This window comes from Amphiura filiformis, chromosome 7, assembly GCF_039555335.1.
Source record: "Amphiura filiformis chromosome 7, Afil_fr2py, whole genome shotgun sequence".
Classification (NCBI taxonomy): domain Eukaryota; kingdom Metazoa; phylum Echinodermata; class Ophiuroidea; order Amphilepidida; family Amphiuridae; genus Amphiura; species Amphiura filiformis.
Window position 1 is genome coordinate 70,428,311 of NC_092634.1, and position 25,655 is coordinate 70,453,965.

At 36.4% G+C, this 25,655-nt stretch overlaps 1 protein-coding gene across 5 annotated transcripts in view; it reads left to right on the forward strand.

The window, feature by feature from the left end:
- Positions 1-25,655, forward strand: part of LOC140157564 (uncharacterized) — a 74,236-nt gene that overhangs the window by 8,541 nt on the left and 40,040 nt on the right. For all 5 annotated transcript variants that reach the window (XM_072180797.1, XM_072180798.1, XM_072180799.1 and 2 more), the window contains exon 2: positions 21,685-21,762. In XM_072180797.1, the coding sequence (XP_072036898.1) occupies positions 21,685-21,762 (78 nt within the window). The remainder of the gene's footprint in view (positions 1-21,684; positions 21,763-25,655) is intronic.

Below are 25,655 nucleotides of genomic sequence, written 5' to 3' on the forward strand. Positions count from 1 at the left end.
TTTTGATATGTACAATCTCCACGAATATATATAAAAAATGGGTAAAGTTGGGTACAGTTCATTTTAAATCACCCTGTACATGGGGTGATCCGTATAAATAATGACGGCATTCCAATATTGTTCAGCTTAACTCCAAATGATTACCAACAAAATAAGCAGAGCACCTCTTTGATGTTAATGATGATGATGGTGATGGTGACAGTGATGATGATAATAAGGATGATGATGAGGATGATGATAAGATGATGATGATGATGATGATGATGATGATGATGATGATGATGATGATGATGATGATGATGATGATGATGATGATGATGATGATGATGAGATGATGATGCTGCTGCTGCTGCTGCTGCTGCTGCTGCTGCTGCTGCTGCTGATGATGATGATGATAACAATAACAATAACAATAATAATAATATAAAACAAACAAAAAAAATCGATAGAAAGAAGATTGGGCCCGTTTTAGGTTATTAATTATTTTAAACTGTTGTGATTTGATAGTTCACAGTATCTTACGAATGGTAGTGAGCTTTGGCAAAAACTGCATAGCTCAATTCATAGCGAGCGTGTAGAAGAATTAAAATATCACAGATATACTTTTATAGGTGCTGCGGTTCTGAGTTACGTTGTAAAGAGGGCTGAAACAACAACACTTTTGTAAAACGTGCATAACTAATTAACAACAATAAATTAAGCAAGTTTGCAAAGTATACGATTTGTAGAATGAACGTTTGCAAAACATCAAGGTGTTAATTTTCAATAATATATTGATCTAGATAATGAAAATCGATTTTTAGGTTGCTTCGACCAACGATACCTCGTCTACCCTTAAACCAAAAGATGTGGTTTCTTGTGTAAGGCACACAGTGTCAACACCCTGTATTATAAATATTTTTCCATACAGCTCTATACTCCGTTGAAATCAATATTCTATTATTGACACAGATAAAGAAAGTTTACATATGCATTGTGTTATAGGACTTGCACCTGGAACCTAACTGAATGGGCTAAACGTGTTCCTTTATACATATAAAGTATAATTGTAATTCTCAAAATTAAATATATCACAATTTTTACTTTGGATTTCAAAATCTTTAGGCCCCTACTTATAAAATGCAGTAAAAGATGTCCACAGCAAGCTGCAAGGCCCCGCTAATTAGTATATTGCTTTTCGAGTTGGTGTAATGGAAACAAAACCATGGTTTTACCTGAAAACAAATCGATTTTTCTTGTAATAGAAACATAATATGGGGTACTAGAGCATGCAAAAATCGTAATAATGTGTAGAATATAGAAACTCTGTGGTATCTCATATGATAGTCATGGTATGCTTAGCCTGAGTCGCTCGGCCTATCTCGAACAAAATCGCCTTGCGTAGCTGTTAAAAAACGAGAGGATTCGCTGTACTATCACGGCAATTTTTGACACGAAGATATAGGGATGATGACGATGTGAGGCATCTCACTGAAGGTTACCTCAGTGCCTAAGATCTGTCGACGTCAACATGTAAAGTCACGACTTATAATTGTCATCTACAACTTAATTTTACACTTGATCGTAATTAGAAAAGAGCGTTTTCGTTTTCTCAGCATCAGCCTTCGGGCGTCAAACTCTGCAACTGTTTACGTCATTTAGGGTTGCTTGCATATTATGTTGTACACCCTAATTGGAGGTACGGTGCAATTCAGAAATACAAGAGCGTCGATATATACCACTTGTGTACAAGATGCCCCCACCCTCGGGAGTTCTTTGCACTTTGTAAGGATATGTTCTGGGGATATTATCAGATTTGTATCTTTATAGAAAGCACGCAGTGTCTACCATCTAAATCTATATTAAATTATACATGACATTGTTTGTATGCAGTTACATCTGCATCATGAACATTTCCATTGCTGATTTACCCCCGGGGATTTACCACACATTACATATATTACCAGATTTACATGCTTCCCGTAGTGTGTGACTAATTATGAATTCATGTATTATTTATTGGTTTGAGATACTTTCTATGCTACATTATATCATATATATTACCCCTATATCCTATATTTAAAATGAGCAAGAAATCCGAAAAGCAACTAATATCTGAATTAAAATGAACACCCGACATCGACCTTTTTTGATGTCCTTATTTAGTTATCTTCATCGAAGATGCGTGTCTGCGATACATAGATGCCCCTATCAAATATGCTAAAAAGAGCTTAATTTTTTGCTCTATGAAAATTTGCTTTAAGTGTCGGACCATTCTGGCCCATATGCCTTTATACAGGTTATAAACTATTTGTTTTGAATTTCAAATCAAATTGAGCCACCGTACGTTGCGCACCAAGACATCTCGCGGTTCAAGATGATCACTAGGCTAATGTAATTATTTGACTTTTTCACGCAACTTCAAATAAATTACGGAGCCCCAAAGTGACATGTAAGAAACTTTTTGCAAATAGAGTCTTAAACTTAATACTGCACAGTTAATTATTTGCAATCTTGTTATAGGGGCCTATATTACAGAGTGATATCAAAATGATTTATAAGATAATTACAAGTATAAAGGCGTCCAGGCGAATTTGAAAATTATCTATGTAACCAGGGTAACGTTCGAGACTGACTGTTACCATGGTTACACAACGTTTAACTTTCCACTGTTGGATACAATTTTATAGTGGATTTTTTTTCACACAAACCCCCCAGGCCCCAATGTCAAAAAGAAATCTACGCCACTGGTAACAGAACAAATACTTGGATAATTATGTTATAAGGAAGCACCGAAATCGCATCTATGGCCATGTTTTTTGAGGTGGGTATGTATCACATCAAATTGCCAAATGATTACAAAATTTATATTTTTGAAATTTAACAGTCTTCAAAGCAGTTCGATATGTCTGATGTGCTCTCATGTCCCTCAAATAATACTATGCAAACGTTGCTGTCCAAGCCTGAACTAAATTTATAATAGTTTGCACTATATTTGTTAAGCCCATTGTGTTATACAGGGTGTGAAATAGTTGTATTTTAAATTGTTTAATTTCAAGGGCTCGGATAGCGACTTTTCGGGACCAGAGAGCACAGACATATCCAATTGCATTCTGGAAACGAAGAATGTCCTTTTGATATCAAATAATTTTGATATTTTTTTTTAATTCGCGATATAATACACATTTTATGGCAAATGATTAGAAATTTATAATTTTAAAATTTAACAGTCCTCGAAGTAAATTGTATAAATCTAATGATATGTACATTAAGTGTATGTAGCTAGAATGAACATCCGACGATCAATTGGAAATTTTACCCTTTCATATTGAAGATCTATACAGATTTTGTTTAAAAAACCTGAAAAAAAAATTGGGTCTCTTTCGCGAATTTCAAAAAAATTAAATTATTTAATATCAGAAGAACATTCCTCGTTTAAAAAAATGCAATTCGATGATGTCTGATGTGCTCTCTTGTCCTTCAAAAAATACGTTAAAACGTCACTATCCGAGCCCTGCGTGTAATATAAAGCTAAAACTGGCATATTTGTTGCATTTTCAGTATAGTATCATATTTAAATATCCATATAGAGTGTTCCAAAATCAATTCTACAGTGAATAATTACAATGATAATTAACCGTACATGTAGGTATGTGCACAAACTGGATTTCTGACACAATTAATGAGTAAAGTGTAGTGATTACAGATATACGAAGGGGTATCAAAAAGTTTTAGAAATCGCCCAGAAGTGAAAGAGCTATATCAATGAAATTTTGTCAGTGCAATCACTGGTCCTTATGTACACTATGGTGCAAGAATGGTCTCATAAGAATGTTTACTTTTTTTACAGGCGCTAGATGTCAGTACCTGCCTATGTAACCGCATAACCAGCAAAATGGAGAAAATTGAGGCATGTAGCATGATTAAGTTCCATTTTAAGGGTTACAGTGCCCAAAAAATCTGTGATGAAATAAAAATTCATTTTCCAAAAAGCAACAGTGACAATATCACAATCACCACCGAAGATAACTTTCATTTCATCATTGATTTTCTAGGCACTGCAACCCTTCAAATGCAGGATCTTAATAACGCTGCTTGCCTCAATTTTCTCAATCTTGCAGTTTATGCGCAGTAACTGGGGCAGCAGGTTATTAGCATCTAGCGTCGCCTGTAAAAAAAGGAAACATAGGGCCTACTTATGAGGCCATTTTTGCACCATAGTGTACATAAGGACCAGTGATTGCACTAAATAACATAAATAACAGAAATGAATGTCTATTTAATCAAGTATATAGAACATATCAAAGTAAACAATTTTAAAGTCAACAACAACAATGTAAATATACATGGTATAACATAAAATAATTATGAACATGCAGGGTGTTGAGAACGCCAATATTTGAAAAATAAACAAATCAGGCCTATTTAAAGTATCCTAATTAGATATTTCAAAAACAATTAAAAAATATCTTTCTATGAAAATCTATATTGCTGCTTCCTGAATCCCTAAACAAATTTATTTGCATATTAACCAGAATAATTCTAAAATTCTAATCTAAAATTAAAATAACTAAAACGGTGAATAATTGATTTTATCATGTACTTTGAACATACATATATGAAGAGCAAAAACATGCACATGCATATTACAGGCTTAGAGAGTTTTTCCTTTTTCATTCCCTTTTTCATGCAAAATTTAAAGGTCGTTAAATCCTTAATAACTAAACTTTATTAGGATAAACTATTAGGCAATTACAGTTAGAATGTTTAAAAAATAAGATTAACGCTATTCAAATGCATTTTTACTTCTACCAGGCACCGAAGTTCATAGCCTTAATATTATTACTGTAGTGAACACCAATTTCCCATTCGATTTCATGATTTACACAGCGCTCCTCCGCTTCCGGCTCCCCCGCTTCCGGCACCATCCCTGACTAATTAGTTTGATTAAGCTGTTATAATTAATTAATACATTTGTTCAACTGTATTTGTTATTAATTCATTAGATTAATAATTTCTCTTCAAAATAAGACCAACACCATTTGTTCATGATATTTTAGCAAAAATATAGGAATAAAAAGACAAAATGATTTAGCAAAATGTGATGGCACCACCTTTTTGGGGTCCCAGTTTAAAAACCATGACTCTTTATCGAAGCTCGACATTTAATTAATACAAACTTTCAATGACATTAAAGGGGTATGGTCCGATTTTTTCATGTTCTGTTTTTATAATCTTACATTGAGACCTACCATTTGATTTTCAGGGGGGACATGGGAATTTGGGTCGGGCTGATTTTTTTTTCAAGTTGCCGCCGAAGGCGGTGCTTTTTTTTTGCCATCATGAGCATAAGCGGGCGAATTTTTTTATTTAGAGTGGGTGGGAGATTTGTTTTACTTAGGCAAAATAAAGGTTTGTCTCAAAGCTCACGAGTGGTTTGAAAATTTTTACAGGATATGTTCCCCAGAAATAATTAACTTGTATAAGGCCAAAAAAAACATGGTTGTTTCCTGTAGCAGGTCAAAAAAGTCAAATGCGAAATGCGGGTTTTTTTATATAATCCATGTCTTCAAATGAAAAAACAAATTACTTTTTTTGCTGCAAATTGGAATGGGAATTTACAGTGGGTCTCTCCGACACACAATAAAATCAAAAAGTATATTTATGATCCCCTTTCAACCTATAGATTAAAAACGGTATTTAAAAAAAATGTGTGATCTTTTCTCCAGTAGTTTGTCACTAGGCCCTACGCTCGTTTGTTGTGTGATGTGTATTTAATGTTATTTAATCCAGTAGTGTTTTATATTATTTTGTGCGATTTTTTTCCGGTTTTGTAAGTGAAAAAAAATTCTGATGCGCAAACACTCTATACGTCAAAAACCTACACTCTCAGAACATTGGATAAAAAATTAATGGGCAGAAAACAGTTGGTTAAAAATGCCCAACAATGGTTAAGATTCTTGAAGTTGGGCAAAATACAGTTTAATACATGGTTGGTCAAACCTGTCAATATGGTATTTACACAATGTTGGTTAAAAGTTAACCAACCTTGGTAAAAAACATCCTTTTCCCGCCAATAAAGTTGGGCAAAGTATGGTTTTGCCCAACCATGGTCTGAGGGGTCACATGGTGTTCCTTTGCGAACTGTGATTGGTCATTGTGTTGGGCAAAAATGCATTTCAGAAAACAAGATGGCCGATATGAGTGGCTTGCTGCAAAGCGGTGGATCGGGGTCTTCAAGATCTGTTGGAGACATTTGAAGGTATGAAATTATATTATAATGTATATCATTTCATCGGGAATAACACTTAGTTTAAGTGTGTGCGAGGCCGAGACTGTGAGCAAGACTTACGATGTTTTATCGACGACAACTACCACCACAACCGGTAAAGCTTAAGCTTAAGCTTACCGGTTTGTGGTAGCTGTAGTCGATAAAGCATCGTAAGTCTTGCTCACAACCTCGCACACACTTAAACAAGTGTTATACCGATAAAATGTTTATAATATAATTTCCTGCCTTCAAATGTCTCCAATTAATTAAAATATGAACAATGAAATGAACTTCCCATTCATAGTGTTTAACCAACTATTGGTTATATTTTGCCCAACATGCTTTGCCCAACTGGTTGGTTACCGTAATGTTAACCAGTAGTTGGTCAATGTTTTTAACCAACCTGTGGTTATATTGTTACCCAACCCAGGTTGGTTAACAATATAACCAACTGTTGGGCTGTTCACCTGTAAATACATGGTTGGTTAAAATTTTAACCAAGTTGGTTAAAATTTTTAACCAATGTTCTGAGAGTGTAATGCGCGCGCTATACAGGAAACAAACTTTTTTTGGCCTAAAAGAAAGTATATAAATAAAAAAGTAATGTATAAATATATGAAAGTTTATAGAGGCTAATCGAGTCATTTATCGAACTAATTCAAGAATTTGTAATAGACATCTCACATTTTAAGTTTTTTTCTGCCCTTACATCAGTAAATTATGTCAGTTGTTTTTGCCAATACTGTTAATGAAATTAACATACTGTACATGCAGTTAATTATTTTTAGGCTTAAATATTGTCGTGTTGAGGCGATTCACTTGACACGAGTTATATAAAATAATTAAAAAAGATAATTAAGTGCAAGTAGTAAGAAGTTAGGAAAACCTCAATCTCTCCATTATCTCTGCATTAACGCTAGCTCGAGATGAATATTGTTGCTGATAATTGTTATCCAACGTTTGAGCGCATGGATTTACTATCAGGCTATTATAAGTCTCCGTGTATACCAAATAAGTAGCAATACTCGAGTCACATACCAAGAAGGAACATGTTTTCAAATTCCTCGCTGAAAAATCAAATCATAATATCGAACTATACGAAATCATGATTAAAATGCTCGACATGTGTAAAGCCTTTGACTTTTTCAAAACAATTCCAGATGACGCTGGGCCGTATGGCAATTCTAACAAAGATGTGTAACCTCAGGTTTAGGACACATCCTTGGCACTGCACGACTAACATTGGTGTACCACAGGAAGACTGCCTCAACCCTATACATTTTATACTAACAAAATAAACTTTCAACACCAACCTTACTAGTTCAATTATATATTTCAATTATTTCAATCAACATTTTCATTCCTCTCCTATTGAAGTAACACTGTATTATCAATATCATAACTACACCTTTATCTTGACAGTTCCTCATTTGCTCGCCCTATTCCTTTTTATATGGAATGTTTATTATAACCAATTTATCTGTACTTGAGTAGTTATCTGCTTTATACGTTGCCTTGCCTGAGTCTTGGATCATACAAAACTATGACTTTAGTTCAAATTTTGCAACGGATAATTTACATTGATTAGCAAAATCATTACCAATTTTGTTAATACACTATAACCATTTTATCTGTTGTAAAAACAAGTATTTGATATTCTTTGTGCGTTGTTATGATCAAATTTGCAGCAGATCACACCCAAAGTGTTTGTTTGTACGCATGTAGTTGGTATTACTGGTAAAATTGGACAACAATTATACAGCATTGGGAAATGTGGACTGTGGATGTTAAATGTGGCAGAGAAATCACATCGACATCGAAGTTTGACATAAAAGTTTAAGACAATTTCAAGTAAACTTCTAATGACGTTAAAATCAATATGCACAGTACTAGTATATTCCATACACGCCATACTCGACTGTCATTCTAAATGTGGCTGGGATATTTTGATTAAGACTATACTTTCTAAAGGAGTTTCTCCCAAACATCAATATTGCGCTGGCTAACCTCTCGTAAGCAGGTGTTCAACATCTTCGTCTAATGCTTTTGTCATTTCAATTACCGACATATGAAGAGAGTGTGTCGGTTTGTTTTGTAACCATCGAAAAATGCCATGGTTCTTGACAGGTTCCCTGCACTGATCAAAACAGACAAAAGTGTTAAATTTGGCGGTGTAATCGAGGTGTACATGTGGGCATGTAGTGCGTGGTAAGTAGGTGTTATGTAGCAGTTTGTAGGCGTTTACTGGTGTGTGAATAATCTAACATTGCAATATTCATGACATTAAGACATGGACTATATCCCGGGGGGGGGCACTCAACTTTGGAAGTGACGGGTATGTGCCTACCGGAGTCGCGAAGTAGGGGCCTATCGGGTACAAAGCGTTATTTTAAAAAGGGGTCATTGGGTACAAACAAAATAAAAAGGGGGTCATTGGGTACAATATTTTGAAAAAGGAGGTCATCGAGTAAGATTTAAAAAAAAGGGTCATCGGGTAGAAAATTTTGAAAAAATGGAGCAATATTTGAAAATTTCGGCATAATTTTGAAAAAATTGAGCATAATTTGACAGTTTCGGCAATTTTTTGTTCCATTTTGATGATGCTATTCTAGAAAAAGGGGTCATTGGGTAGCCTCAACCAAAAAAGGGGGTCATTGGGTAGCCGCAACCAAAAAAAAAAGGGGGTCATCGGGTATGGCTTTTAAAAAAGGGGTCATCGGGTATAGTCGACTTCAAAAGAGGGGGCCTATTGACAGGCACATACCGTCACTATCAAAGTTGAGTGCCCCAGGACTATATATCATGACAATCGATATTGAGGATGCAGTAAACTAGAGTAAAATATCATGACACCGTGAAATTAATAAGATCTGATCGACAAAAATACATACCAGTTCGAAATGCTTGGGGTAAGGCTTAAACCATTAACATAATTTATAGTCAAATATGACCAACAATAGGGCCTACCTCGTCTACCCTTAAAGCCATATTATAACATTTGCTGAGGAGGACGCCCTCACTGAATTTTTCCAATTCTTTTTTTCACACGATTATATTGTACTTTATTAAACCAATATACACATGTACCTTGCAAAAATCAAGACTCTAGGTGGTGTAGTTTTGTCAAAATCCGAGATTTTGAATAAAACGCTTGAATCAGCGTTTTATTATTACGATGGAATTATTACTCGAACGCATACACGATGTTCATAACACACAGTACGTACACGGCGTGCCGGACGGTGATATACACAACAAAGGGTCGTACCATAACATGGCCGAAGGAGTGGGCGACATGTGCGCTGGTAGTAAATTCCAATTTTCTTTGGTTTGCCGTAGTTGTTCGGCTCAAAAATAAAAAGGGATATATCTGACAGTAAAAGCTAACATTTTATGGCAAAGAAAATCTATTTTGTTTGAAAATGTTATAATATGGCTTTAAGTGTTTGTTTGTATTTATTGTAACCATTTTATGCTTTGAATATGCCCTGCCCTGCACAGATCAAAGTAGACAAAATTAGCAAATTTGGTAGTCTAATATTCACCAGCAGAGATATGAGTAATATAACGCCTACATATTGTAGGCGTTATCATGGTTATGTAGGTGTTATTGGTCTGAATAATGCAATCGTCTAGAAGATTATCTGTTCAAAACCATTCTGCCATGAGAGCCTCTAGAAGTTGAAGTGAATTCGCGAAAATCTATAGTGAGCAGTAAATTATGAACGAAAATACGTCAATTTAAGAACAATAGTTTCTATATTTTCCGCATGCAGTAAAAAATTCCAAGTTATGTATTATCTAGTTAAAAGACCAATAACACGCCACATATCGTTGAAAATTAGTGATTGAATTAGGTTAAAATTCTTTTTTTGTTCCAAACGTAAAGCTTGGTATATACCTTCATATCATTTTCTTATTTCGGGGGTTTGACAAAACCAATCACATATGCCGTATTTTCCACTAGTCACCAGCTAGAAGCTCACACAGTCTTATGATGCTATGCACTCAACCGTGTAGTGTAAACACATACTGTAGAGACAACGAATTGCAAGACTCACAGTGCTTGGACAATTCGTGTACTCAGGTGTATCGAGGTGGAAACTGTGCATAGATGCATTTACAAAGCTAGTTTAGAAAATAATATGATAATGAGATTAGCACTGGCTCCCGACATAATCCCTGTTGAGAAGGACAGACATCGCTTGGCGAGTCCATTCATGTTTATTCAAAAGGTTGAGTCTTTTATCCTGAAAATGATGTGACCAACAACCTACTTGACCAAACAAATTTTGCAGCAGTCGCGTACACATACCCTTCTTTTGATCGTTCATTGATACACATGTCCCGAGTTTAAACGATAAGATGCTATTGGTGCAGTAATTCCAATCAGACGGTCGCGTTGAAGTAAAAGTTGCCGTCGAAGTTGAAGTCAGTTTTCTGACTCTAATGTCATCTGATGGTCTTCTAATATGTCTAAAGGTGGCGCCCATGACCAACTGACGAATGGTTTAATTCGAATTAATCAATCAGTATTATACGTATTCTATTGAAGAATTTTCAATGAGGCCTCGAATCTAGTACTTGTGAGCCATTTAAATGTTTGACCCTATACTTTCGCATAATAATAATCAGAAAATCATGATAATAGTAAGTAAATATAATAGGAATTTTTGTTCTTACTATCTGTCATAGGCTCATACGTCTTATCGGCTCTGTTGGTATGCAAGCCTGTTAAAAAATGCTAATCTGGTGTCTGCACTCTTAAGCTCTTTAAGTTCAAATATTTTAGATGCGCGTGAAAACATGGAAAATACTGTCAAATAAGGTTATTGTATACGGAACTACCATGGCAACCTTTTAAGGAAAGCAAGCCTGTGGTGGAAGAGAAGAATTTACATGAGTTACAAAACAAATATTGAATGTTTTTACTCGGTCAATGGAAAGAATTTTTTCATTCGGTGAAATATGAACTGTTAAAACCTGGCTGAATGGAACAGTTCATATCTCACGTTATGAAAATATTCTTACCAAATGTTGTACTCATAAACATCCAATAATTTGAATACAAGGCTTATTCAGTGATCACAGCAAAAGTGTCACAAATAATGTGTAGGATAGACCTAAGTCATTAAAATTGCCATTAGGTATTATTAAAAATGAAAAAGTAGAGAAATTACATTGATTTCATAAATAAATAAATTAGGTCCGAAAGGCAATCTCTCACCTAAATGCCACATATTTTAACATTTTTCTTGAACCGAAAGCCCTTTACTTTGGAAGTCTATGTGTTACGTGTATATTTAAATATCATACTGAAATGCCCATCCCCGGGCATTGACACTGGACAAGTGTTACATTTAATAGAGCACAATAACTCCCTATTCAACACACTTTTGACTCAATTATAAGGGATATTGTGTTAATTCTAACAAGATTTTCAGGAGTTCGATATTGGATGTTAAGCTATGGATTTGAGTTGTGAAACTGAATCACTAAGAGATGTGCACGGCACTACCTGTTGATCCTCGTTAAAGCGGATCAAATCAAGTGGGTCAACTCTGAATCCAGAGTTAGTAAATACCTGAGTTTTAAGCACATAGTTTACGACAAGCTACTATAGAGGTTATCCGTGTTCTATAAGCTGCATATCCTATCAGCGACTGCTATACTTTGTTTAGGACTTTCAAAAGAAGTACATTGTGCAACCATGACTGTTTCAAAATAGCCCGCCAAACTCATGCAAGTAACTCCGAGGTCGTGCATTGAATTGGTTTGAATGAGGAATACTACGGGAACCAGTGCCATTTGTTAGAAGTCGCACATGAGTGAAGTGGATAACCTATATTTGCGCTACATATTTGCAAAACGTGACCTTTGACCTCCCCCCTTTGACCAAGAACGGTGCGTCCTAGATAAGTTAAACTATATATTTTATGAATTCTAATAACCAAAGGAATACATTGGACCACGGAAGTACAAGTCTACTTATACTTCCATGATTGGACATATTGGAATGGTTTTTAACACAATTTGAGCAAGTTTGAAATTTGACCCGAGTACTCTAATCCCCATTTGAGGAGGTCGGACTCATACACTAAATGCGGGACTACTAAACCGTACAAAACATGGAGTGCATGCTTGAGCGCAGATAGCGACTATGCAAAACCGACAACAAAATTGTGCAAAAAATAGCTGCCCCAAATTTGGTTACTTTCCGCCATGCAGCCCAAAACATATTGCCTTCCTTAAATTGATTAACCCTGGGACACTTGATTATTGATCAGCCCCTTAACCAGTGGCGTACCGTGGCTGCCCCAACCCCGGGGGGCTGAAGAAAATTCAATTTTGCCGCCCCTTCCTCAACAGCCCGAAAAGGTTGACCCAATTTTTTTCTTGGTCGTTTGAAAAAGTGAAGAGCAAAAAAAAAAAAAAAAAAAAAAAGGGTTTCAGGAGCTAGCGCCCTAAAAGCGGATGTATAGTACCATTTTTTCACAATTTTTTATGCTTTATCAAATTTTTCCGCCTTTTTGTATTTACTAATTCTTTTTGCCGCCCCTTCGTTTTTGCCGCCCCTGTTTTTTTTTCTCCTTCTTCTTTTACCCCAGGGGGCTGGCGCCCCAAAGCCCCCCAAAAAAAACATACGCGCATGTTAACCATGTTAACAAGCAATGTAGATGAAACTGGATGATAGAGTGACGTGTAAATGGTAGATGGCTTCAATGGAAGCAAGCTTACCCCGGATTTACAAAATCCTTGTAAAATATTGTCTTTAAATGAATTATATAGGTGTGTCTGCCCTCGCCTCCAAGGCAAGTAGCAGTATATGCGATTCAATTGCAAAACGAATACTATCGTTTTACCTGGGCGCTGAGGCAATTTGAATTAGTTTGTCACAAAGCACAAAACGTTTTACAGAAATGTAAAGAGTATTACACGTTTTAATCACATTTTAAAAAATTATTAAAAACGGCTGCAAAACATAACATAATGTTAGTTAAGTGTTGGCAAAATATTTTGCAAAAATATTTTAACAACATAATGTAAAATGCTGTCGTTTTTAATATTCATATAAAACGTTTCTTACCCCGGGCGCTACCAACCCTAGTTACGCCACTGGCACGCTACCAACACCTATAGCTGGGACAACACAACTTCTGTCACCGCCCTTCTTCAACAACTTGGCCTACCAACCCTGGAGGAAAGAAGATATATCCAATGCCTCATCAACTTCCACAAGATCATCAGCAGCCAGATCGATGTAAAATTACCACCAGAAATAATCACCAGGAAACCAGAAATTACAACTAGACATTGAAACCAAACTACCTTCAGGTACCCTTCACTAGCATAAAGGCTCCTTCTTCATTCAGGCCAGTCATGATTGGAATGATCTTCCGCAGCACATCACCAACATTGCCGATTCTAAACAATTCACTGAAGCCCGTAGATCCTTCAAAGGTCAATAATCTGCTCATCCATCACCCACCTCTTCCAAGCTGAGTGTTGTTCCATTAGGAGTTGGATCAGCAGTTTACAATATTAAGAGATCAAGATCTAGTAATGTTCCTAGGTAATTACATTTTTCCAGTCTGATGGACCATCTTTGTGTACTTTGTATTCTTCTGTTTTAACTTGATTTATTGTTAGGTTTCTCTTTGTTTAGTTTTGGTATATAGTACTGTTTTTCTTATTTTGGTGATTGTGCAGTATTTTGTTGTTATCCAGCTTATGTCATCTGCATATTATCGATCAATTAGAAATGTTTGGTCTGGGCTGGATTTGAAATAGGAGTGATCCTGTATATGTGATGGTAGAGTATCATTGGAGACTTCTCTATTATGGCATAATTATGTTCAGTTTCATCTGCATCTCTTCTCAGCCTGTAGGGATTTAGCCAGATAAAAAGTGAAGAGTATTGCACTAGCACAATCGCCCTGTGGAGCTTCTTCTTCTTCTTCCATGGTTGTGCAGTCCTCATATGGATGAGTATCAAACGCACTGCGAGGGTGGTCATGCGTGGTACAAGCATGACATAAACAAAACAAATTATGCGCAAAATAAACAGGTGCGAGTAAAAACTGGTAGCAAGATGATTACTGCCAGCAGGCCCTCAACGCAGTCTTGAAGCCGTTGAGGGAACAGGATGCAGCTGGGTCTGTTGACAGGCTGTTCCAGTCACGGATGGTGCGTGGAAAGTATGAGTTTAAGTAAGCTGTCGAACTACACCGCGGATATTGAAAGCGGGAACCATGGCCTCTGGTGATTGAAGCTAGTGGAGTCATGTACTGGGACCACCTGATGTCGATGAGGTCAAACCGTATGCGATACATCATCTCCAGTCTGCTTTGGAGACGTCTGGTAGCCAAGGTGGGCCATTGGAGATCTTGAACCATGGCTGACACACTGCTGGAGCGATCATAGTCACCTGTGACAAACCTAGCACAACTTCTCTGAACCTGCTCAATCTTTCTGATGTTGCGTTGAGTATGAGGGTCCCAGGATGTGGCGGCGTACTCAACTATGTTTGTGATTATGTTATCACCAGTGTGTTTATCTACCCGTATTTGAAGAGCTTTGTTTCAAAACCCCTTGCATCCACTTTTGGCCAAATTGAGTTATTGGAATAATATTATAGTGTGGGTAAAAATACACATTTTGGTGGTTGTTTGACCTTCATACCACCTTCCCTTCCGGAGTTATCGCATATTTCCCGTTTGGGAAATCTTGGGAATTTCCGGAAATCTGAACTTTAAATGAATATAGAATTGTTTTATTTTAAATTTGTTTTGATGTATAATGGTAGCCTGGAATGTTTTTTACCTATTAAAACCAAAAGGAACTGTTTTTGGGTCACTATGTTTGAAAAAATCATTTTAATTAACAAAAGGTGTACCTTCGGAAATACCCCCAAAAATGCCATTTTCCCGAATTAAATTAAAAATTCATAATTAAAAAAGTAAATGAGATATTTCAATTTTTCTTTTTGATTTTCAAAGCATTTGTCAAGTTACATAATGTAGTGCAAGCAAATGGGCTCAAATTTGATTGCAAAAGTGGTTTCTAGAAAAGGGGTAAATTTATTTTGTTGCAAAACCCCTTACATCCACAAAAGGTGCGATATAAAAGAAATAATAAAATAAATAGGAAGCCTTGAAAATTGTCCCAAACCTATTCTTTTAGTTTCTATTCATCAACACTTTATCCAATCCCAAATTGAATCAAATCGAACAAGTAATACTTGCACAATTAAAAAAAGCTGTTTTTCTCAAAAAGTCAAAAGTGGATGTAAGGGGTTTTGCAACAAAGCTCTTCATTTGTATTTCTGCATCTTTGAGTAAAATAGAACATTTTGTGTAATTCATCATCATCAAGTACTTCTTTTAAATCCTCCATGAGTAAGTCTCTTTTGATAGCAAGAGTTTTGATAGTAAATGCATGTTCTGTTGTTCCTCTATCTGATCTATGCTGCTTGAGTTATCGGTATACGGCTGTTTAACTTTTCTGCTGTTCTTGTGATCATTATTATGGCAAGAATTTGTCTAATTACAGATAATAGAATGACAGGTCTTAAGTTTGGCGGTGGTTCCTAGGATAGTATAGGGGCAAAAATTCATTTTATTCCAATAACACTTTCAAACATGTCAAAATATGCATCTGGCCCCTCGGATCCCAGAAATGTAATGCTTGTGCGCGCGTGTACGACCTATCGTTAAGAAGTTATGGGGCACAATAGGTCACAGGTCGATTTGCTTGTTGTGTATGGGTCCTTTGGTTAAAGTTGAGGCAAATTGTTCGCCTAGCTTGCAGATGTTTCAGAAAAAGAATAGTTTGCACTATCTGCGATGTCTAGTTAGCATGTTACACATGTAGGATTGCGTAGGATTTAATGGAATTTACATTTATTTATCATCTATCTTCTGAACTTCACATCGCAGATAGTAGAAACTATTCTTTTCCTGAATTTTACTTGAACTTGAAGAACAATTTGCATCCATTTTTACGAAAATCGGAGCAACTTTAATTTTTTGCTTAAAAATTTTTGCTTAATGCTTGATGCTTAAATAAGCACATATTTCAAAAATAGAACCAGTGTATTCCACCCTCCTGCTCTAGCTGAGAATCTAGCATAAGTCTCGGCCAGTTTGATTCCGAATGAGCGCAACTAAACTGGCTACTAAATGGATGGAGAATAAATGGATGGGTCAATTAGATATTATCAGTGGGTTACCGATACTTATTACCTCCACAACCTTCCGCATACCTCATTGAGTAATTAGCACTTTGAGACTGTTATACAGTGCTTAATATTAGCACTTTAGTCCGGGGGTGGGGGCACTTCAATATGAAATGGATATAGGTGTAGGGCTGGCACTTCCGCACTAAGGGGCATTCGGTGAGAGCAAAATGTAAAAAAAATATGGGGTCATTGGGTGAGAGCATGATTTTTGGCATTAGGTGAGAGCAAAATGTAAAAAATATGGGGTCATTGGGTGAGAACATGACCTTTTTTTTAAATGGAATCTTTGGGTGAGAGCCGAAAAAGTGCCACAGAAACCTAGAAAATCAAATTTTTAGTTCTAAATGGCTTCAAATTTCTTTGGTTTTTCAAAATAAGTAACAAAATGAGTGATAAATGAAAGTTGCTGTTCAAATTGAACTTGTAAGGGTCTTTGGGTGACAGATTAAATGGAAAAATAAGGGGTCTTCGGGTGACAGAACATGTGTTCGTAAAAAATATGGGGTCTTTGGGTGACAGCGAAGCTGAAAAAGGGGGTCTTAACAGCCCTACATACGCGCCGTATATAGTTTGAGTGACATGACGTCAGCCGCAAAATTGCCCTTGAATAACAGTTCTACTGCCAATGCCACCCAGGAAGTGACGTAAATTTGACGTCACATGTACACAATTATCCTCTAAAATGACCTGTGAGGCTGTGACAAGTATAAACGCATGATCAGTGATGGGGGAGGGAGAGTACTAGGTGTCGCGCCAAGTAATTTCTATGCATTTGATTTTTGAAATATTACATTTCCTATAACTAAAGAGTGTACAGGTTGAGACCCAACGATACAGGGGCGTTGCTATTGACGTATTTGGTAAATTATAACGGCCATATCATGGTCGTTTACATTAAATGACAAATTGAACACTTGCAAACTACGCGGAATTATAAAACAGGCGGAAAACGTCACCCAAAAATATCCTTCACGTTATTCTTGACTAATAGAGGGTCAGTCCATGTCGAAACAGATTGAGTGTACACCCACCCTCTTGGATTTTGCTCTCCTTTGGCTCTGGGGTACCTTTCATGGATCCCTAGGTGAGGTCACAAGAAAAAAATTCAAATTCCATTTCGTTTGCGAATGGCGGGCAATCAAAGTTTGGCGACCTCGACCAAAATTGTGAATTTAAGGGGTCCAAATGACAAAGTGCTCTCTTTGAGGGCACTTTCTTCTTAATGAATCAGTTGTGATCCTCTTTTTGAATGTGGTCACTCACTGGCTGTGTCTGAAATACCTAATGCCAAAAAAGATAGATTTCGGAATTTCGTTGGGATTTCAGAGGGGGTCAAAATCAGCACTTCGTACTGTTCAATCAAATTATCTTGATTTTGAAGGACTCATGATAATGTCACAGTGCACTTATAGGTCCTAATTATGTTCAGAATGGATTAACCATATGCCAATGTCTATGAGCAATTAAAAAAAAAGAGAAATTTCTAGACCCCTACAGAATTTTAGGCCACCCCTAAAGTGGTTCAGCCACAAATGGCACTTAAAGTCGGCCAATTTTGACCTCTAATAACTTTAGGTGTACACCAGATATGAATTTCTAGTCTTTTGCATCTGAAAGAATGTAGTTTAATGTTACTAGGAACATAAGATTTGTTTTGTATTTTTTGTGTTTTAGTATTAAGTTGACGCTTTCAAAAATAGTCATTTTTGCCTAACATACCATGCATACAGGATACGGTACAAAATGCCAATTTTAGTATGATATTTTTTATATTTTTGATCACTTTATAGCCATTTGTATTATTTATCCTGATATATCAAGTTGCTCTTGAGTCAAGTAATAAGAAAAAACTACTTTCTAATCCTCTGTATGGATTTTTAAGGGGGTCAAAAATGCACTTCCTGGCAACAATGCACATGCAAAGTACAGGTTATGGGGTCAAATTTTCAGAATGCTCCCAATTATGTCAAGTAATATATCAAATTACTCGTATGGTCATGAGGATTCCAAAAATGTATAGTTTGTTATGTGTCAGACCTTTCAGGAGGGCGCTATGACGAAAAATGTTCATAGGTCAACGACCTTTTTGAAAGTATCAAAACACGAAAAATACAAAACAAATCTTATGTTCCTAGTAACATTAGACTACATTCTTTCAGATGCAAAAGACTAGAAATTCATATCTGGTGTACACCTAAAGTTATTAGGTGTCAAAATTTGCCGATTTTAAGCGCCATTTGTGGCTGAACCACTTTAGGGGGCCTAAAATTCTGTAGGGGGTCTAGAAATGTCTCTTTTTTTTAATTGCTCATAGACATTGGCACATGGTTAATCCATTCTGAACATAATTAGGCCCTATAAGTGCACTGTGGCATTATTATGGGTCCTTCAAAATCAAAGATAATTTGATTGAACAGTATGAAGTGCTGATTTTGACCCCCTCTGAAATCCCAACGAAATTCCGAAATCAATCTTTTTTGGCATTAGGCATTTCAGACACAGCCAGTGAGTGACCACATTCAAAAAGAGGGTCACAACTGATTTAATTAAGAAGAAAATGCCTCTCAAAGAGAGCGCTTTGTCATTTGGACACCTTAAATTCCCAATTTTGGTCAAGGTCGCCAAACTTAGATGGCCCGCCATTCGGAAACGAAATTGAATTTGAATTTTTTCTTGTGACCTCACCTAGGGGTCCATGAAAGGTACCCCTGAGCCAAAGGAGAGCATAATCCAAGAGGGTGGGTGTACACTCAGTCTGTTTTGACATGGACTGACCCTAGAGCATTTGGGCTGTACAATATTCTAGTTATTTGGATAGCACATGACATGTCAAGCTTGACAAGAACTAAGTATGCAATTATGGTATTGAAATCGTGTGATCATGCGCGTATTTTTTGGGGAGCTTTGGGGGCGCCAGACCCCCGGGGTAAAAGCAGGGGGGCGTCCAAAACGAAGGGGTGGCGGGAAGAAGGGGCGGCAAACGAAGGGGCGGCAAAAAGAATAGTAAATAAGAAAGGGCGGAAAAAATTTGAAAAGTATAAAAAATTGTGAAAAAATTGTACTATACATCAAAATGTGTTGCATTTAGGGCGCTAGCGCTTATATTCCTTTCAAAGAGCAAAATCGGGAGAATAACGATGTTAAGTAACTGACAAAACCATCTAACCCGAAATATAATATATTCACGGTCGGACTATGGTGATTGTGTAAGGATAGCTATTTATTATATCAATGTACCTGTAAACTAGCGAAGACATTATGTATTAGATTCCACAGGGATATGTGATCATGTCGATGGCGTGTCGTTATGTATTAGATTCCATAGGGATATCGGTGATCATGACGATGGCGTGTCGTTATGTATTAGATTCCATAGGGATAGGTGATCGTGACGATGGCGTGTCGTTATTTACATAGCTGTTCTTATGTAAGACAAATGGTTTATGTAATTGATTATTTGGATGCGTTCGTTACTTGTATTATATTCTTATATTTACATATCAAAGTGAATGAGACCGATGTCGTCATACGCCAATGTAAATGTGTGGTAGAAGCATATTTCATGGGTGTACTTAGAATTGGCAAAATGTTCTCTGACTGTTTTCACTTATCACGGCAAAGTACAAAAAAAAACCATTTTGCTGTGAAGCACTCGAAAATCTTAGAAGCAGAAGATCTTAAGAAATCTTAGAAGCAGTGTGATGTGATTGGCGCTACACAGCGTCATCATCCCTATATAGCTCTATATCTTCGTGTCAAAAATTGCCGTGATAGTACGATGAATCTCGTTTTTCAACAGCTACGCATGGCGATTTTGTTCCGAGATAGCCCGAGCGACTCAGGCTAAGCATACCATTTTACACACGATATGAGATTCCACAGAGCCTGCCACACAGTTTCTATTCTATGTTTTTACGATTTGTGCATGATCAGTAGTATCCCATATGATATTTCTATTACAAGAAAATTTGATTTGTTGTCAGGTAAATCCCAGGTTTTATTTTTAATACACTAACTGGGAATTAAATACACTAATTAGTGGGGACCGGTATTTTGCTGTGGATATATTTTACTGCATTTTATAAGTAACGATTTTGATCTTCAAAAATTGTGATATATTCAACTGTTTGAGAATTCCAATTCTATAAAGGAACACAATGTATTAGAAAATTAAATCACAAGTCATACAATACACACTATGCCACTTTCTTTATATGCGTCAATAATAGAATATCGATTTCAATCGAATTGAATACATCGCTCCATTTTGAGTTTGTAGTTCACCACTGAGCGATCCAGCGATCGATAGCTAGCCAATCAGATAGAACTCCTTTTCTTCGTTCGGTGAAATACCACTCGCCCGTCGCTCACCAACGGAGTATTAAGTTTATTTTTATAATATAGGGTGTCGACACTGTGCGCTATTTCCTTCCTTCATTCAAAGGACGTAGACGCATATTTTGCATTTCGCTGGTCGCAGCATCAAATCGCGCACGTAAAGTAAATCTTAAAGCCAAACCTTCAGACAAATCGCACCTTTTTAAGACAGACCTTCAGTTTGAAGAATATCTCACCATCCTCAACCAACGCGACCGTAGCAGACTCTGTAGATTTAGATGTAATAACAGTAAAATACCGATCGTTACAGGGCGTTACCAGGGCATTGAACGGTACAATAGAATATGCCCCTTGTGCACAAACGCTCAACTTGGGGACGAGTTCCACTATCTTTTTCAATGTCCGTCTCTGGTTGAAGAGAGGAGGCTGTTCCGAAAACAGTCTTGCAACTTCAGACCAAGCACTCTTAAAATAAACACTCTTTTAAACAGCCAGAGAGGTAATGAGTTATCAAAACTTGCAGAGTTTTGTCATTGTATTATGAAAGATATCATTGCAATAGGTCTATATATTTTTGGACACTTTTGTTACAATTATTGTTATATTGTATGATATTGTAGGTTATGATAATGATATCTTATTGTAACTCTCTTATACCAAATGTTTTGGTGACATAGAGACAAATAAAACTTGTAAACCTGTAACTTGTAACAGAGCGTACACCTAGGCATGTGGTTTGTCGACACGCTTGCAGCGCAAGCGCTAAAAAGCATTGACGTCACCACTGAAGTTGATGTGAACCACTATATAGATGTTTGCCAATAATTTACTTGATTACATTTTTTGTACATTGCAGAAATCCCACCAGATGACAAATCCAAATTATTACTGAGTCTTGTGGCCAAGTATCTAGAGGATGACTTGAGTTTAGATGGTAAGTTCCATACATTTTCCAAGTTTTTGCCTCAGTAGAAATCTGATTCCGTCCGAGTGTCTTGGGGCTCTTCTATATTGGAACTCCATTAGTTGTAAGTCTTTACTATGGCAGTCAGTGGCCTCAGCCCTGCGGGGCTTGCGGCCTTTGTGTTTTAGCGTTAATGACACGTTGCGGAAGAAATTAGATATTTGTGTTTGGCTCACAACAAGCATTGCATGCATTAATAGCTCATGCATGATGCTTCACCATGTTCACTGACCACTTTGTGCTTTGCCCTAATAAACAAGCAAACAAACAAGCAAACAAACAAAAAGCTAAAGAAGTTTCCGGTACTCAAGGTCATTTGCATCACAACCCAGCTGAAGACTGAAGGTTTCAGTGGCAATGTCGGTTTCGTCCGTCAAAAATAGGTATGTCTGGTTGACCAGATCTAAATTAAATCTTAATTCCAACATACCCAGGTGAATGAGAGCCGACAGAGTTTAAAAACAATAACACACAAAAACACAGGAAATTCAAACAAACAAATTAAACATACCATGTATAAGTCAAGAGGTTTCTTTAATTAGTAACATGAATGAAAGTTATGCTCTCAGTATTAATGTAAGACCAATGATGTCTGAACATGAGTGTAACACGGCACGGTTGATATCCCCAGCTCTACCTGAGACGAGGTATTTTCGTCTCAGAGCTCTATGCGAATGTACCCACCGGTGATTTCCCTTAGAGCTGATCGAACAAAATGGTACCAGTAAATAATTTTCATAAAATAATAATTTAATTTAAATTTTAATAATGGTACTTTGATTTTTTTTTTAATTGTGTTTTAAACTATTATATTTTTATAGGATAATTATTTGACGACTTTCAAACATATCAGTAATTTTATAAACTCCAAAGACGAAGGAATTATACTTTATCTGCAGGTGAAAATAATATAAAGTTGGATTTAAGTGACTAATTCGTAAGAAGATTGCATTGAAAAGCTAATGCACGCTATATCCAGTTGTGGAAACTATAACCGGTAACAACTCAGTTTGGAAATCTCGGTTGTAGCATCACATCAATATAAATGTAAACAATTACATATGGTTCTTATTATAAAGGCTGTGATAAAACCAATAATATTATGGTTCTTATTATAAAGGCTGTGATAAACCCAATAATATTATGGTTCTTATTATAAAGGCTGTGATAAACCCAATAATATTATGGTTCTTATTATAGGCTGTGATAAACCCAATAATATTATGGTTCTTATTATAGGCTGTGATAAACCCAATAATATTATGGTTCTTATTATAGGCTGTGATAAACCCAATAATATTATGGTTCTTATTATAAAGGCTGTGATAAACCCAATAATATTATGGTTCTTATTATAAAGGCTGCGATAAACCCAATAATATTATGGTTCTTATTATAGGCTGTGATAAACCCAATAATATTATGGTTCTTATTATAGGCTGTGATAAACCCAATAATATTATGGTTCTTATTATAAAGGCTGTGATAAACCCAATAATATTATGGTTCTTATTATAAAGGCTGTGATAAACCCAATAATATTATGGTTCTTATTATAAAGGCTGTGATAAACCCAATAATATTATGGTTCTTATTATAGGCTGTGATAAACCCAATAATATTATGGTTCTTATTATAGGCTGTGATAAATCCAATAATATTATGGTTCTTATTATAAAGGCTGTGATAAAACCAATAATATTATGGTTCTTATTATAAAGGCTGTGATAAACCCAATAATATTATGGTTCATATTATAGGCTGTGATAAACCCAATAATATTATGGTTCTTATTATAGGCTGTGATAAACCCAATAATATTATGGTTCTTATTATAGGCTGTGATAAACCCAATAATATTATGGTTCTTATTATAAAGGCTGTGATAAACCCAATAATATTATGGTTCTTATTATAGGCTGTGATAAACCCAATAATATTATGGTTCTTATTATAGGCTGTGATAAACCCAATAATATTATGGTTCTTATTATAAAGGCTGTGATAAACCCAATAATATTATAGTTCTTATTATAGGCTGTGATAAACCCAATAATATTATGGTTCTTATTATAAAGGCTGTGATAAACCCAATAATATTATTGCACTGTTAGTAGATCACGTCTTACGGTTCTTCAGATAGGCCTATAGGTGTTAAAATATAAAGAAAAACCAATTTGCTACTCCCTAATTTAAACACAGGAAACGCAAAACCCGTAGAACCAAATTATTTGAACTCCTTAGTCATTTTTTAAAATGAGATACTCATTACTTTTCGTAGAATATATAACGAGGAGGTTGCAACATCGATGTTAACTATGGTTTGTGTCAGGAGCGTAGCCAGTCTTTTAGAGAGTGTGTGTAGGGATGGGGGGGTAAACAAATTTTCGTCCCTATTTTGTCAATTATATGTTGTCCCATTTTAATACTTTTAATGACACTTTACTCCTTGCGGCAGACTTGTAGTACCCGTACTCGTACCCGTACCCGTACTCAAGTCCCAATTTCCGTACCCGTACCCGTACTCGTACCCGTGGCTTCGGACCCGGACCCGTACCCGTACTCGTGCCCTATTTTGACTTCGGACCCGTACCCGTACTCATGGACTGGGACCCGTACCCGTACCCATGGCCTGGGACCCGTACCCGTACCCGTACTCATGCATGGGACCCGTACCTGTACTCATGGTCAGGGACCCGTACCCGTACCCATGGGTACAAGTACCATGCAGTACATGGTTACCCTAGTTACACAAATGCAGGAAAGTGAGAATAGAATACTCTCACTTCCCAGATGCATGTTAACTCCACTCATGAATCCCACTGTGAGTCCTCTGATCATAAATTCATAATTAAAACAAATAGGTTACAATGTACATCATGGATGGGGTTGGGTGGGGAGTAAATGGAAAGTGCCCTTAAATTTATTTTAGCCTGGTCCAGTGCCCTGAAAAAGATAAATCCAGCCCTGGCTACACAAAATGAACATGAATGCTGCAGACATGTAGATCTACAATGTAACAGCCTGTGCACACTGCCACCCATGACATGTATGCTACATGTACATGCCTCATTCACACAATGCCTGATCAATACAGAAAAAGACCCAGCAAACTGGGAAAACATGTCAAGATTTTTTTTCTTTTGTGGTGAATTTCAAGTTATCATGTTAAAATATCATTATTTTAGCTTTTATTAATCATTTTGATATTCCCAATTCAAATACACTCCACTACTTGTATGCTTGTATGCTGCACACATGTAGAACTAATGATAATGTGACTGGTGTGAGATTTTCTGCCAGCCACATGAGCTCACAGTGTACTTCTTGTGCCAGGCTTGGGCTAGTGCATCTGAAGCAAATGAATAGAGAGGTCCTTACCACACAGACATTTGGGATTTTATAAGAGATTTAAAGGAGTTTTAAAAATATTAGTAAAACATGGATATAATTATCCAGATGTGCATAATTAATGATAATAGTTATAATGATTAAGCTAATGGATAATCTGTTGTGTAGATGTATTGTGTAGATGTGCATGAATGTACTTGGAAAATTGACAATTAATTTATTCCAATTGATGTTTTAAGATAAATAATTTTTCCACATTGTACATGGATTGATTGGACTGGAAACGGACTGGGGTCGACTTCGAGCCCGAGTCCTATTTTTGAACGAGCTGAGCCGAGCCTTTTAATGTTCAATTCCGAGCCGAGTCCGAGTCCAGCAAAAGGTGGACTTGAGTCCGAGTCCAGACTCGAAAGCTACATTTGTACATCACTGCTAAATATACTAAAGTATGTTGAAATTAGTATTGCACAGTCTGGGTGTCCATATAAATACTACAAGTCTGCTTTGCGGTC